General features: G+C 39.1%; 1 protein-coding gene across 2 annotated transcripts; it reads right to left on the bottom strand.

Moving 5' to 3' along the window:
- Positions 1–2,184: 2,184 nt before the first annotated feature.
- LOC112180419 (60S ribosomal protein L3-2) lies at positions 2,185–5,638 on the bottom strand. 2 transcript variants are annotated; one of them, XM_024318970.2, is made up of 6 exons: positions 5,558–5,638; positions 4,626–4,731; positions 3,696–3,806; positions 3,242–3,546; positions 2,664–3,073; positions 2,185–2,582 (listed from the first exon to the last, which is right to left on the bottom strand). In XM_024318970.2, exons 2-6 carry the CDS (start codon positions 4,708–4,710, stop codon positions 2,324–2,326), a joined length of 1,170 nt encoding a protein of 389 aa, XP_024174738.1. In that variant the 5' UTR covers positions 4,711–4,731; positions 5,558–5,638; the 3' UTR covers positions 2,185–2,323. The 2 variants fall into 2 exon arrangements, with proteins under 2 accessions (XP_024174738.1, XP_040368084.1); XM_040512150.1 differs by having other exon boundaries at positions 5,562–5,608.
- Between the last annotated feature and the right edge of the window lie 11,186 nt (positions 5,639–16,824).

Here is a 16,824-nt window from a genome sequence, read left to right as displayed (position 1 = left end):
GTGCAGAAGGAAGAGGTAGCTAGCGTGCTCTTTTTGAGGTGTCTCTATCTGTCTTATTGAGGGCCGGGGCAGCCCGGCCTGCCTGCCTGCCTGCCTGCTACGCTTCGGAAGGGTCACTGTCTTTGTGGCCTTTACTACGTGATTCATATATATGGCTTGCCTACTAAATCATCATGTGATCACTCAAATCTCAGTGTGGCCTATATATAATTGGGAGTACACTCATGTTATCGTCACTTGTAAGTAAAGTCCAAGAGGGGACATATCATCCATCACTTTTCTCTAAACCTTCCAATTTCATTCGATTCATACTGAGAGCCTAATACAGGGAAGTGATTGGGGGATCAAACATTTACAGAACGATGAGAAACTATTAAATTGTGATATGTCTGCATGAGTGGAATGGAAGATCATGTGTCGATTTCTAAATTCTTTAAAAAAAATAACAGCATATATATCTAAACATCTAACGGTTGATTTGTCATAATATAATTAAAAAGTGAGTCTCATAACCATTGATTAGAAAGTCCTCATGAAATTCTCATTTTAAAATTCCTCATTAGAGTCTCTCTCTATTATATAAATATATCCAAAAGTAGATTTTATAATTCTGGAAGTACTTTTAATTTTTTAAGTTCCCATTACTTTGTTTTTTGTGAGTATTTAAGCACATTTTTCCCTCTAACCTAATGTTCACGACCAGAATTTAACTGAAACCTTTGATAAAACTCCCACTGCATATGCTGAAAATTTGGTCTCTTGCACACTATGCATACATTAAGGTACCAACAAGTCTAGCATAGGGTCTGCTTATCCTCTCTTTCCAAGTCGTGTCTAGGACACTGATCCTCGTTTAATTTATCTCCATTCAAAATGGGAACCCCTCCAAATGCATGCTTCTGCATATCAAACTTTAGTGAAGACTTTGACTTTTTTTATGTAAGTTTGCTAAGATAAACCCAACAAACCATTCTTCCTATCTCTTTTCATTTCAATTCCCAATACAAAAGAAGTCTCACCAAGATTTTTCACATAAAAATTCTTAGATAGAAAAGTCTTGGTTGATTTGAACAAGTCCAGATCACTGCTAGCAAGAAATATGTCGTAAAACATACAAAATCAAGAATATAAAATGCTTGCCTACAATTTTCAATTAAACACAGTAAATCCAAACGAGATAACAACAGTATCAAATTTCTTAAATCATTGTCTAGATGCTCGGTTAAGTCCATACATTTATTTCTTTAATTCATGAACCATGTGTTCACTCCTAGACTTAATGAAACCCTGAAGCTACACACACACATACAATCGGACCTCCTTAGATTTTAAAATCTAAGAATTTCCTTGAATAGACTCACTTTTCGATCGCATATCCGCATCTCGACCGTTCAGTTTTTAGGTCATAATGTATAGATCCCTTTTGTAAATTTTCAGCCAAATTGATGATCATTGAGGTATAAAATTAGATTAAATCAATGAACGAACCGAATCTGTCCAACCTGAGCCATTCGTGTTTATAATTGTAAATTACAGTTTTGAATGCCTTAATGATTATCACTTTGGCTAAAAATTTGCAGAGATGATTTACTCATATATACCTAAAAACTGAATGGTTAAGATGTGAATATGTGATCGAAAAATGAGTTTATTCAAGGAAATCCTTGGATTTTAAAAGAATCTTTTTGTTGAGAATTGAGACTAGTCTTTACAAAAATCCTTAGCTATTACCCTAGCTTATGCCTTTCTATACTGCCATCTGAATTTTCTTTGGTTATAAACCCATTTACGACCTACGGGTTGTTGATTTTCCTCCATTGTTATTCATATTCTGCAATGCAATTTTTTCCGCTGCTTAGAAAACTCACTCCCAGTGGCTTGCATATAAGTAAGTAACAGCAACTAGTAAAGGTTATGAGTCGTGGCACCAGGTAGGATTTGTTGATGTCGCGGTATCTTGACTAGTGAAGATCGTGGATGACAGAGCCTTGAGAAACACCGTCGTGGAGGCAATAATGGTGTTATCAGTGAGAGGAGTTGTGATGGAGCACATGGCAGCGATGGTTGTGGGAGGAGCTATCATAGCTCAGCTATGGAGGCACGCATACACATCTGCCAGGGAAGTGTCTTTTTGGTTAACTTGGATTGTATCTTTATTTGAACTACACCAGTGCAAACCCGAGCTTACTCAAAAGGTAAGACTGACCAAAATAATCATAAATATAAGAATACAAGTTCAAGAAATTAATGATCCAATCCGAAAACAAAAATCATGATAAATTACTGAAAGAGGTCATTCTGGATCTCTATCACTACAGGTAGATCAAGCCTTGAGCCTGCCATAGAACCTTGCCTTCTCTTGTGTAGTTTGGAAACGACCATGGCCAAATTTGGATGACGTATCAATGAACTTGAGCTTTATCTCCTCCATGGCAACCCGTGATGTCTGCTTCAAAAGTGACTGCCTCAAGGTAACAACTCGCTTTTTCGGACCTACACAGCAGCCCTTTATGACAAGATAATCCTCTTTCACCCCACCATAATGTGGGAAACCACCCATGGGCGTAATATCCTTCTCCGTCCTGAGAATACAAACAGTAAAATGAGAAGTCACCAAACATCAAGACATCAACAGGGAAGAAAGATGCAGCGGAGGCACCAACCTGTCAAACTCGGTCATTGCAGAGTGAGACTCCTGCCCAGACTTTCCAAGCTTGTATATCTTCTTGTTCATCTCAGTACGATGATGGTAGCCATTCTGCCCAGCCCTGGCAACAGTAAACGAAACCCTAGCTGGATGCCAAGCACCAATGCAGGCTACTTTTCTAAGCCCACGATGGGTCTTACGGGGAAGACGAGTGACACCCCAGCGAGTAACCACACCCTCATAGCCTTTTCCCTTTGTCACTCCAATAATGTCAATCATCTCATCTTTCTGGAAAACAGCATCAACAGGAATCTGCTTCTCAAAGAAGCTGTAAGCATAGTCAACCTTCTTTGCAATATCTCCACCATTCACCTGAATCTCCATCAAATGGGCTTTCTTCTGCTTCAGTCCCTTCATTTTTCTAATCTACAAAGAATAAGCCATCAAAGATTAATCTAGTTAAAGTAGCAGTTGGTTAAAGCATTTGCATTAAGCTCTAGTAAGTTGCATTCAAGTTGATCTAGTCTGAAACAAAAACATATTAAACCCTAATATATATACATATGCAAAAAGATGTACATGATATCTTATTACCTGAGTGTGGGCTAAAACACGAATCACAGAGCAGTACTTTTTCATTTTCTCCAATTGGGCGTGGATGTCCCTTTTCCCATTTTCACTCTCGTATTTGCTCGAGTGCTTAGTGAATGCCTTCTTTTTAGACTTACACCAGTTCTTGTAGAATCTTCTCTTCACCTCCTCACTCAGGTGCTGGGCCCAAACTGTGTCCAAAGAACGGAGACCACGGGGTGTCTTCACATAACCCACAACCCCAACAACCACCATGGGTGGTGTTTCAATAACTGTAACTGCTTCACATGTTTCCTTTTTGTGTAGCTCTAGAATAAAAAAGAAGGTACAGTTAAACCAAACAAATAATTGGCCCTAAACATCTTTACATATGCAAATAAAGCAAAAAACTGCAGTAATCCAGTTTCACCAATTGATCTTTTCATACATGACACACATATATGGTAGGGGAACTCACTTGATCCTGGCTTTTCAACATCTCTAACAATATGGGTCATTCCTGCTTTGTATCCCAGGAAAGCAGTCAATCTGCAAGATGTCGTTGGATTATCTCTGGGGAATGCCTTCACTGCAATAACACCCCAAGTGTATAATTAATCAAAGTGTAGGTAATACTTTCATATAACTTTCAGACATGTACTGCAACATCAATGCTTGAAACATAAATTTGAAATTTGTTCATAAACCAGATTTTTGAATTTATCGTTTGGCACATTATTGAAACAAAAAGAGCATCCGCTCACTGTAACAAGTGCATCTGGAAGGCCCATAACCAATCCTTACACATATGGAACACTTCACATATGACACCTTCAGACATTCATGATATGTCTAAATATAAACACCCACTAACACCCGTAAGAGAGGAACCAAACCAACTCATCAGATCCAAAACTCGACACCAATTGCACCATTTGTCACACAACAATCTATTATTCAGACAGAATAAATACAACTCAGAAGCACACAACCAACTATCTGGTTATGACAAGAATTTGCATGCCACAATCACTCATTTAGAGGCTGAAAAAGTAAATGAACCTAGACAACCAAAAATAAGTCATAAAATCTTCTTGCTCACCTTTTCTTACAACAGAACCAAAACTGAGAATTTTTTTCCAAAAAAAAAAGGGTTTAAATTGATCTTTGAAATCACAAATAATTACCATACAAAAAACTAATCACAATATACTAACACATCAAAAGGAAGAGCAGTAAAGGGCTGAGAATTTGTACTAATCTAACCATATTTATCTACTTAGCATGTCACCCACATATATCTAATCGATTAGCTAAATATGATTTACAGATTAAAGAGCAAAAGATTGCAACATCTAACATAGAAACAATTGAATATCACATCAGGACTGAAGTTGCAGTAGAAAACCTTTTCCTCTGTGGCGGGATGCTCTTTTCCTTGGAAGAAATCCAAGAGAGCCATGCCTTGGGTGTTCAAACTTGCGATGGGACATGTTTCCTTCTTGAATTAAGCTCTACAAAACTCAAAAACCTCAAAATTCCTATGATGGTGGCAATAAGTTCAAGCATCTGTCTCAAATAAGTAAAAAATATTGGATACGATAAATGAAAACATAGCGCAGACAGAGAGGCAAAGCTCATACAAATATCATATGCTGGTCAAGTTACCAACTGATGATTATAATCCCCATCCAAAAAAAAAAAAAATTGTTGAGAAGGGTAGAATGCAACCACCTACTCCTGTAAGATAGCATGAAATGATCCCCCGTGACCAAAGGCCTATGGCACCAAAAGAATGCCAATTCTCGGGCTCCTTGGTATTTCTTTCCAAAACCAACAAGGGTTCTGGTTAAAATAGAGCCCTTTTGAGACTCCAGCCTTGATTACTCACGATGTTCTTCTGGGTAAAGCATTTCATACCAGCAATGGAGTACAGTAGTAGCATTCACCATCTCAATTAATATTTTTAATACAAAAAATATATATATATTTATCCCTTATCCAGCCAAAACATGATGATTTACATTTAGAAATTCAAAAAACAAAAATTAATATACATGGGCATGTATATTATACGTAGCAATGTCTAAGATCCTAAAGCTTGTAAAGACGTTCACAGACAAATGATATTTGGAGAAGAAGAAAAAGAGACAAACAAGATCCAAGCAGTTGTAGCTATGACATGATAAATCTCATAATGAAATCGCAACAAAACACAGATCTTCTTCAGACATTCAAAAACACAGAATCCAAATTACACTGAAAAAATTTAACAAAGTAAGGACTGGGCTTCAGTACGGCTGTGTTGTTCAGAGTATAAGAGAAACTGAACAATATTACCTACGAATCGAGAGATAAAGAGAAGGCGGCAACCAGCACTGAGTTGGTTCGATGAGAAACCCTCCCTAGGTTTAGTCGAGGTTCTTATAGTGGCTTTTAAAGTGAAACGACGGCTACGATTTGTTTGTTCGTGTTGGGCCTTGATATGAGGCTTGGACCCGGTCCATTCCCATCCAATATTACGTATTTTCTTCTCATTTTATCTTAGAAATTATTTTAACCACGCGGAAACGTTCGATATGTGGAACCTCCACGTCCAGCGTTTGAACACTGGATTTGCAATAACCAATTGTTGGATAATAAACATGGCCAAGACAGGGACTGCCTTGTTGGTCGTACGGAATCCTAGCGGATTAGTTCCTAGGCGGGATTATAGTAGATTAGTTCTTGGGTCTAAGGAGTCTTTGGCATTCCACAATGAATATAAAAGAAGGATGTCAAAAAAAAAATTCAGAAATTATTTCCTTCAGGCATATTACAAACACACGCGCGCGCGCGCACACACACACACACACACACATATATATATATATTCATATGAATTCATTGAACAAGTATACTATAAATTTTTCATATTATATTTTCATAATTTGCAGAAATCTAACAAACTTCGAATTCATATATATGTGTTATGCAAATCTATTGATCAAATTACGTGAATTTTTTTTATTCTTGATTGAAAAAAAAAAATATATATATATATATATATATACTATTATTAAGAAAAGAGATTTTGTTAGCCAAAACTGAAAATTTTGACAAATTTAACCCTGAAAGATTAAAAAAATTTGAGAATAAATTAAATCACAAGAATAAATAGGACAATTATAAAATAAATTTTATTAAGAAATTTTAAAAAAAAATGATTCCACAACCCCCACTTTTCTCTCCAACTATTTTCTCTATTGTATAATGATGTTTGATTCATGATTGATTAGCCAAATAAAATAAAATAAAAAACAGAATTACAAGGGAGAGTAGTTGGGGTAATTTTAAAAAAAAATTGAATTAAAGTAATAGAAAAATAGAAAGGGTGTGTGAATAGAGAAAAAAAGGTGTGTGAATAGCACCACCCAAAAATAAAAATAAAAATAAAACTATTTAACACATGCGATGCATGTGTCAATAAAGACTAGTATGTATGTATCTATATATATATATATATATATATATATATATATATATATAAGACTTTTCTCAGGTAAGGATGTCCCTACCTAAGGTTTAGGTACGGATTTGGTGTTTTCACCCACTTTCCGATCACAATTTACACGAACGAACCGAATCTGTCGAACCGGAACCGTTCGTATTTATAATGGTAAATTGCAGTTTTTGATGCCTTAACAATCACCAAATTGACTGAAATTTTGCAGAGGTGATCTATACATTAGGACCTAAAAACTGAACGGTTAAGATGTGAAAATGTGATCGGAAAGTGGGTGAAAACCGAAAATCCGTACCTAAGGCTAGGTAAGGACGTCCTTAGTGTAGCCGGACTGTGTGTGTGTGTGTGTGTGTATGAGTGTAACGAAAAAAAAAAACCAAGATAAATTTTTTTTTTTCAGAAGAAAGCCAAAATCATCTAGAGCCATTAGATTTTGGAACGATTAGATTGTCTTTTTACTTAAGAATTACATAGCATGATTTGGCAAATAAGTGATGTGTGTATGTAACATGGCATGACATCTAGAGTTGAGGCCACAAATCTTAGGGCAATAGACCTCATTGATGCTCCCTATCATTGCCCTTTCCAGAATCATGTGCCGGCTTAAGGGTTTCAACCAATGAATCCAATTATTAATTTGCTTTTGTTTTTTTCTTTTCTTTTTTTCGAGGTAGGGCCAAATCGATTGCCCTTAAGCCATAATCATTGATGAAATCATAGAATACAAGGGGGGACATAGTGCCTAAACCCCGTATGACAATAAGCTTTGAGAGAAAGTCCCGAAATAATATCAGAATTCTCTACTAATCTTGTGTATTCTACCACGCACCAATTAGCAAAGAGTGCATCATTGGCTACTCCATTTGCTTTACAATTTTGGCGACATACCGGAAAGATAACGCTCACGCGGAGCCATAATACAGTAATATCAACTTTCCCACTATGTTGCCATCGAAAAATAAATTCGATGATACTTAATTTCATCCTGCCACTAGGAGGCTACGACCATTTGACAATGCAAGGAACTCGCCGCCGTCCTAGACCAGACATGGCACTCAAGGTGCACAAATCGGGACAAAGCCTACCTTGTCCTACCATAACTTGATAGTGAATTATTAATGGCGTAAAGCCAACAACTACTAGAAAATAAAACCAACACAGAAAATAAAAAACCAACAAGCAAGAGCCCAAAAGTTTGGTCCAAGCCCAACCAAAAATCAAGACTGCAAGGAGAAGGCTGCGGCCCATAACCCAGATCCACAGTTGCCTCTACACACCGACCACCACCGTCACACTATTCTTCCTCCTGGTAAGGCCTCCTCCGACGTGCCTCCAACATCGCACCACTACCGAAGGTTGAACTCGACTACCCAGCCCATCTCTCGTACGAGAGCTTGGACCGTCTCCGAACCACCCGACCCATCCGGCGCCGTTCCTTCTCATACCAAAGAAATACCATATCCAGATTCTTTCGATCTGGGATATTAGCACCTGTTGCCCATTGATCTCGATCATCCACATACCTCGTCTCCCTTCCACAGTCACACGACTGCATGGCCAGAGAGGAGGCCGGGGACGGCGCCGATCGATCCACCTGCAACCCATCACTACACGCCACACCGCTTCAGCCTTCGCGAAGATCTCAAACCAGTCGACCCCATCAAACCGTGACAGGACCCGACCCAAGAAACTACCCCAAAGTCCTGGATACGAGCCTGCGGGGCCCACGTTAAGCGAAATTCTACTGAAAATTTGGCATAACCTCCCCTAAATATGGGCTACCCAAAAAGTTCACAAACCTGGACATGATTAAAACTTAACTTCTACTCAACCCACAATACCATATTTAGATTCCAAGCATATATATACATTCAGAAAGTTCAAATTTCCAACACAACTCCGTAAATAACATCAATCCAAACAAAAACATCCATCAAATTAAAAAGGGTTATCAGAGCAACACTACTAACTAAGCCGATATCATACAAGGTAGGTTAAGCAATAACCTACGGACAAAACGGAAGCGCTGATTCCAAAGTCTCTAGAGCCTGGACGCGATCTCGGCAAATCTGAAATCTGGGCATTTGAAAATGAATGGCCCAGGGGAAAACATATAAAATCCATTAGAGTGAGTGGACAAAACTGAAACAAAATTTGAAACAATTTATGGAATGCTTCCCCATTTCTCTTTTCAACAAAACCAACATGCAGCGAGACTCCATAAAAATTCCAACTCAATCATTTTTCCAAGAAAACTCATTTGATGATTAGGAAGGACTGCTTCCTAAGCATCTCATGCCATCTGGGAGGGACTGCCACCCAGATGACGCATTGGATGGGACTGCCAACCGAAATAGGAGGCGGTGGTTAGATGGGACTGCCAACTAGCCACAGGTAGTAGACAGGACTGCCGACTAACTACCTCATGTCATCTGGAAGGGACTGCCAACCAGATGACGCATCGGATGGGACTGCCAACCGGGCTGTAGTCTAGAAGGGACTGCCAACCGGGCTGTAGTCTGGAAGGGACTGCCAACCAGACTATTACCTAGAAGGGACTGCCAACTAGGTAAGATACGCATGCGCCAAAACTGGCCTCCTTGTCAACTGCTTTCTTTTTAAATCCTTTACTTTCCACAGAGTCACATTTTCTCAAATAATAAACCAACTGAAAACTTATTTCCATGCTGCATGCATTATTTAAACAAAATAAAAGTCCACTCACTAGTAAATCAAGCAGTTAATCCTGCTGCCTGCCCGTGTCCTCCTCGCTCGAGGGCTCAGTACGTCCTGTAATAATTGGGCATAATAAAATTAACCTCACAAAGGAAATCATTAAAGAATTAAAACTCATTCCCTTGAAAATTTAAGTAACTCGTTACTCAACAATTCCTCTACAATTTCGAATCTTTCCAATTTAGATAATTAACATCTGACAACAAAAATCCTAACATTCTCAACATCCTCTAATTTCTTTTTAGCCTACAAAAGTCACTTGTAACTTCTCAACAATAAATTTCAATATCCTAGCTACAAATTTAACCAATAAATAAAGGATAAATTCTCCCTTTCAAGTTCCTCAAGTTCGCTCTTAACTTCCTTTGATCCATTTAATTTTCCGAATGTTCCCACAGTCGTAGCTACCACAAAATCACAATACCGGTTGTCATGACCAACTTAACCAAAACCAACCACTATAACTAATTACAAACATTTCCAAAAGCTCAACTTAACATCAAAATCATAAAAATACATTGAACTTCTCCAAACATACAAAATAGATGCTTTCATAGAGCTGCTGGCGCCCCAAGGCGCCATCGCCCATGGCGATGCGCCACCGCACAAACCACTACAACCGGTCAAGCTATTTAACAATACAACCTCCAAAACCAGCCAAGAATCAACAATATACCTGCACAGCCAACAATTTCCAACAACAACAACAACCCTCACAAGATAGTTAACTAGCCTGATAACAACTCAACACGCCGCCACCAGTGGCGGCGCATGGTTTCACGCGCCATCACACCAAACTCCATCTCCGGCCAACCCAACTAGCCTAAACACTTCACCACAGCAAACCCAACAATTTTCAGACCTGCAATATCAGCTAAAACTAAGCAGAAGGGGTCGAAAATTCAACCCAAAATCGGAAAAATCCGACAGCCACTGTTCAACACCATTGTTCATCATCCCTACCACTTCCTCCGGCCAAATCAAGCTACAAGGAGGTTGGAGAAGTGTTCAACCCTTCACAGAGAACCAAAATCACAAGGATTTCCGCCCGGAGACCGCCGGAAATCGAAAACCCAGCCGGAGGTTCTCAAACCCGATCGGCAATCTTCCCCCAAAATCAATCAAATCGAAGCTACCCAGCTAAAATCACGTACCTGAGATGAAAGAGGATGAAGAGAGGAAGCTGCGGTGGCCGGAGGCGAGTCCAACGAGGTCCGGCTGCGGAGGATCGGCCGGAAATCGGGTTCCGGTTCAGGGAGAAGAAGAAAAAGAAAGGGGGAGGGTTTGGGGAAATCGGGCTCTGTCCCGATTCACTCTCTCTCTCTCTCTCTCTCTCCTTTTAATTATCTATTTCCCCTTTTCTTTAAACAAAAACCAATATTTTAATAAGGAACAGTACCTTTAAACACTTAAATCACAACTTCCCCGGTAAAAACTCCGATCGATTCAAACTGCGTATCCACCAACTAAATTTTTCATAACCTACGACGTACTCAAGGAATATTCCGACATAACAGACAAATGAAAAAAAGTAAACTCCTCGGTCAAAACCGATAAAAACGTACTTCATAAAGATGTTAAGGTACGGGGCCTTACAAACCGCCACTACAACCCCAAGTCCACCAACTTCCTTGCCATCATCTTGATCCGAGTTAGAGCTGAGGACATCACCCCAAACCAATCAGTCATAATGGCTTTTGAAAACAAGCCCGTCCGACGGACGAAGGAAAAAGTTTTTGTCCTAAAAAAGATTGATATGTTTTGTGAAATTGATATTAATTAATTTGCTTTTGTAGAGAGAGGAGAATCCAACCAATAACACTAGTTCTGGAATTTCATGATGTCCAGTGGGGTCCACTTTTGAGAAATTTTATTGAAAACTCGGCTCAACTTCTCATGAAAATGTACAACTCAAAACCTAAAATTTCACGTTAAGTCACCTCAACCTAACCACGATAAGCACATAACTCACAACTACAACCATCTGTTTCAAAATCTTCCATAACATGCTTACGTAGGTCAACTCGTGACTAAACTACATGCTCAAATCCTCAACCTAGCATCCCATTACACAAATTTCCTGTCAAACAAAACCTCCTCAGATAATGTTTGGAAATCCCTTGACGCACAACGGCAAATCACAAGGATCACACTCGTTTCCTTCCCACCGAAAGCCTTTGTCATCAACATGACATCAAGGTGAAAACAATGAATCACCTTCCTACCTCACACAGAGCATAATCGTCACCACTATGGTCTCCAAGACAAATCGAACCATCAATCAATAAAATCAAGAAGAAACAAGACAATCACAATTCAAAACAAGCAAAACAAGTCATAGTAATCATCATAACCCCACACTCTGACATACATAGGTAGCTCTGACTATCACAGCAGTCCTCTCGATCTTTGTTAACTTAATAACAATTCAACTCCGCTACCGAGCTGTCATCACACAGATTTCACCGATCATCACACAGATAGCCATCATCCTACTGATCATCACACATAGCGATCATCCAACTAATCATCACACAAATATCGCCGGTTATCACACAGATATCGCCGGTCATCACACAGATAGCGATCATCACACAGATATCGCCGGTCATCACACAGATAGCAATCATCCAACTGATCATCACACAGATAGCAATCATCACAAAGACTCATTGCTAGTCATCACATAGATAGCAATCATCACGCAGACTTCACCGATTTTTCACACAGATATCCCTACACAAGCTTTACATGATAATCATCACAAACATTCATCACACTGATGTCATCAATTCATCACACATATATTCCTACACAAGCTTTACCATATCTTAAATCTCACTTAAGACAGTCATATTAGACCCATGGTATCTCAACACATGATATTCTACAATCACAACTCAATACACAATTTCACCAATGATCACACAGATAGTAATCATCCAACTCATCACACAGATTCCACCAATACATACATATATATATATATATATCACGCAATATATATATACATGATCATCCACTCAGGAATGCCACTAATACCACTATAGTCACAGTTAATCCCATAATTCTAAGACAATATAGTAATTAGGCTCATAACGAATATCGTGAGATTCACTCACCTCTGAATCCCGTTGCGTCTTCACAGGCTAACCAAGACAGGCACAAACCGTCGCAATCTGCTAAACACAAGCATGTCAAGTACCTTAGAACAAATCAGACCGATTGAAACCCTAGAACTTTAAAGCTTCGATTCGTCCTCCTCAAGTGAAATCGCTCCAAGCCACTTTGGGAGAAGCATCCACGTCCTCTGGGCTCCAAAAGCCCCTAAGAATCACTGGAAAAGGTGGCCGGAATCTCCAGTTCCGACGAAGGCGATTTCGTCCCCAACGAGGCTTACTTCTCGGCCTTGCAGCTCCACCTACAGCTCACATTTCACTTCGATTTCTTCTACAAACTGGTAAAGGATGTCGAGACGAGAAAACCCCACTTTGTTTCACGTCAATCAGTGGCCGAATGAGGAATATAACGTCCCGAACCTAAATTCACCGGTTTACTAGTCATTTGGACAGTAAACGACAATTTGTTTTACCTTTACTTTTTTTTCGGTAGCTTTAGTGGCCCTAAATTGTTGACCTTTTTTTCGGATCAAAATTTGAGAAAGTTTTCTTCATGAAATTTGTAGAGGACGTTAAACCGAGCGCGTGCATATGTGGTACGTAAAAATCGGAGTTCATATGCGAAAGTTATGGCCAAAATACTAAAGTTACTATTCATGGTAATTTTCTATAAATAGCCGAGTTACTGTAGTAAGTTTCCATTTTCGGAAACTTACCGAGCTCTCTCCTTTCTCTCTCCCCGATTCTCTCTTCCTCTCCGACCTCGTCACCTTCTTCCGGCCATAACTCCTCCATTCGGCGACGGATTTTGACGTATAAGATGTCGTTGGAAAGCTCTCTTCCTTCTCTTCATTTCTGGGTTCGTTTCGTAGCTTAATATTAACTGTGGAAGGTGCAGAAACGAGAAGAAGAGGACGGTCACTGTAGCAGTTTTGAGTCAACGCCGATATTTTCCGATTCCGGCAGTCTCCGGCCACCAAACTGGCGTCGAAGGTTCGGTTTTTGACATAGATCATTTTCCCCTAGGTCTTTCATTTCAATTTGCAGTGTAGAGGTCGAATTAACAATTTCAATTTCTAGGGTTCTTGGAATTTCTGGAAATTTTTCACCGGCCAAATTGGAGCTCTTCTAGGTAAAATTGAAACTTGTTGTAGTTGAGAAAGAGGTTGGGTTTGTTGAGTAGATGGTGCTGCCAAATTTTGGTGGTCATCGGAGGTGGTTGCCGGTGGCGCGTGGGGCCCACGCGATGCCATTGTTGGTGGCGCGTGGAGGCGTGTAGGGCAGTGTTTTAATTCCGGTTTTTAGCCCATTAAATCCTATAAATTGTGTAGAGCTTGTATGTGAAGTTTGGTAATTTTTGGAGAAACTTGGAATTAATTAGGAATTTTGAAGTTTAGGGTTTCTATTATCGAATTACGAGAATCCAACCGTCGGATATCTCTCGGTTCTGACTTGGAACCTTTAAGATAATGAATTAGTATTAGAGGTAAAATTTGTCGAATCCGAGAACAAGTGGAGAGTTGATTGGTGAGGGTTTGATTATGGGATTCGTATTAAATTGTCGAATTATCGCTTACAGAATATAATCGTGTACAGGGCGATGTACCAAGCTCTGGCTCGATGAAGGAACTCGTATACGTGATCGTCGGAATAGTACTGTGAGTGGACTTTTGTTTTTTGTAAATGATGCATGCATTTATTTCTTTGAATATGCTCTATTTATTTATCAATTTACATTTCGAGCGTGTGATTTTAATCTAAGAGATTGATTTCGCTTTATCTCATATAAGTGCTTTCGATAATGATTTATTTCTGAAGTTGATTATGATTTATAATCTTATTTGACGAATTATTTATTTCCGAGGTGATTTCCGGAATTATACCCTTAATTATAATCTATTTCGATTTGAAACTTTTAAAGGATTATCGAAATGGGATTTCGATGGAGTTATATTCCTTATTTATTTACCGACTTTGGTTTTGGCATTGGGAATGCCTTGATGATGATTTTGAAATTGGTTTTGTTTCGGTTTACGGAAAACATGCTTATTATTATTATCTTCCTATTTATTTGAATTTGAGATTATCTTTGTGTGTAGGACACGTCATTGGAAATTCTTTTACGAGAGATGGGGAAGCCTTATGTATTTATGGATTTACTTGGTTTTCGGATTTTTGTTGCCATACTTTAGGTGACTATTATCATTGCTAGCATTGATCTTCCGCCTTAGTGGCGAGGTGATGGGATCACCGAAACCCTCCGCCTTTGTGGCGCTGGTTACTGTCTCTGTGATAGTAATTCTCAAGCCCAGTATCCTATCGCTACACATAGTGGCGTAAGGGTATATTACGGGAGTAATGGGAGTACTTTAGCCTGGGAGGCTATCACCCGAGCCTGGGAGGCTCACTCGTATGGCTATCATCTTCCCCTACTCATTATATTCTTGACTAGCGGGGCTAGTCCGATTTTCCGTTTAATCAGCGGGGCTGGTCTTATCTTCTTGAGAAATGAGATTTCAGTTTTACGATATATCTTTTCGAATGTTGTGACTAGCAAGGCTAGTCGGTTTATCGTTTGAAATCCTCGGATTTAAAGCTAATTGTGTTTTCTAATTGTTGCATGCATCGGTTTTTAATGAAATAAATGTGGGAAAGTATGAATTTCTTTTCCTTTAAAATTGTTTATTTTTGTCCACTCACGCTAACGTTTTTCGTCTACTTTCCCCCGGGCCCTTCGGTTTCAAATGCCCAGTTTGCAGGCAAAATTAGTTGAGGTCGGGCGTACATGGAGTTGAGGCATAGTCAACTGCACGGCTTCCACGTTTGCCTTTGAATTAGGTTTTCCCTTATTTACCTTTCTATTAGAATTGCTCTGATTACCTGTGGGATTAATGTTATTCAAGTTGTGTTTTGTGTTATGTGAATTGGACGATGTTGTGATTTGGGGAGCAGGGTGGCTCCAGGAGTATAAGGTTGGTTTGCTTGAAGTGCTTTGTGTGTTTCTACAGGTTTTGGGTAGTCCATTTTTAGGGGAAGTTCTGCCAAATTTTTGGTAGAATTTCTTCTAAGGCGGGCCCCGCAGGACTACTTCGGATTTCGGGGTGAAATTCGGGGCGGGTCCTGTTAAGGAAGATATGGCCGGAAAACCAGAGAGGAAGAAATCTGGGCTTGGGAGAGAGAGAGAGGGTCAGTTTTTTGGTTTTGGAAAATTCTGTCCTTCTTTGCAAATTTCCGGAATTTTCTCATATTTATAGTATTTTTCCAATTTTCAATCGCTCATAACTTTCTCATACAAACTTTGATTTCCACGTTCCACATATTCACGAACTCGTATCGACGCACTCTACAACTTTCGTGAATGAAGTTTTTGGAGAATCTTAACATATCAAAAGTCAACCTTGAACCCCCCCCCCCCCCCCCCCCCTAAATCCACATTTTTCGAATAAAAATTCGTCCAAAACACTTCCGCTCCATCCACGAGCCACGAAATCGTCCAATAACCACTAATTAAATTTCAGAAAATCCTCGGAAAATAATAACGAATTTCTGGGGCACTACAATCAAAGTACAAGAGGGAGAGAGACAGATTTCTTGAAGGTGTATTTGGTTGATTTATATCTAGTTCCTTTATAATTTCATCTCACAATCACATAAAGAAACCATTATCTGCTTTGCTGTGCTGGGCATCGAGTCAATATGAGATAGAGACTAGCTGGGATTAAGAAATAGGCTTCTTAAGTGACTATCGATTTGGCACAGATTTGCATTCTCGTTCAAATCTATCATCTTTTTTTAATGTAAAATGAGGATATAATAGGAAGTTTGATGATAATATTTGACAAAAAAAATTACGGGGTGTATATTAAGTATATTGATATGTGTGAATACAATTTCTCTTTTAACTTTACAAACGAGAAGTATGTTTTTTTTTTTTGATCCAAATAATCATTCATTCATCTCAAACCAGAATGACACGGATACATACCTTCCCTTGCCAACTCTAGGATAAGTTTAGGACGTGGTATGCTAGCACCACCCATTAGACAATCAGTGCTCACTTATTCAAAATCAAGCCTACACACTATAAAATAGTAAATAGGCTAAGTTCTAAACAAAATACAAAACTTAAATTTTTCTTGCCCTTCATAGTAGGGCTAGGACATTTAGAGAGATTAGCAAAATAAAGACTCCATTCTCCTGGATCCCAAATACGAAACCCTAAAGAGCCTGAGCTCGTCAGCCTGGTC

This window comes from Rosa chinensis, chromosome 7, assembly GCF_002994745.2.
Source record: "Rosa chinensis cultivar Old Blush chromosome 7, RchiOBHm-V2, whole genome shotgun sequence".
NCBI lineage: Eukaryota > Viridiplantae > Streptophyta > Magnoliopsida > Rosales > Rosaceae > Rosa > Rosa chinensis.
This window is presented reverse-complemented; position numbering and strand designations above follow the sequence as displayed.

Bases quoted from the DNA above. Each gene is read 5' to 3' on its own strand.
- LOC112180419 (XM_024318970.2), bottom strand. From the start codon at position 4,710: ATGTCCCATCGCAAGTTTGAACACCCAAGGCATGGCTCTCTTGGATTT. The intron at 3,074-3,241 runs GTAATAAGATAT...TATTCTTTGTAG, and splicing joins GTGTTTTAGCCCACACTCAG to ATTAGAAAAATGAAGGGACT. The intron at 2,583-2,663 runs GTTGGTGCCTCC...TTGTATTCTCAG, and splicing joins GCAATGACCGAGTTTGACAG to GACGGAGAAGGATATTACGC.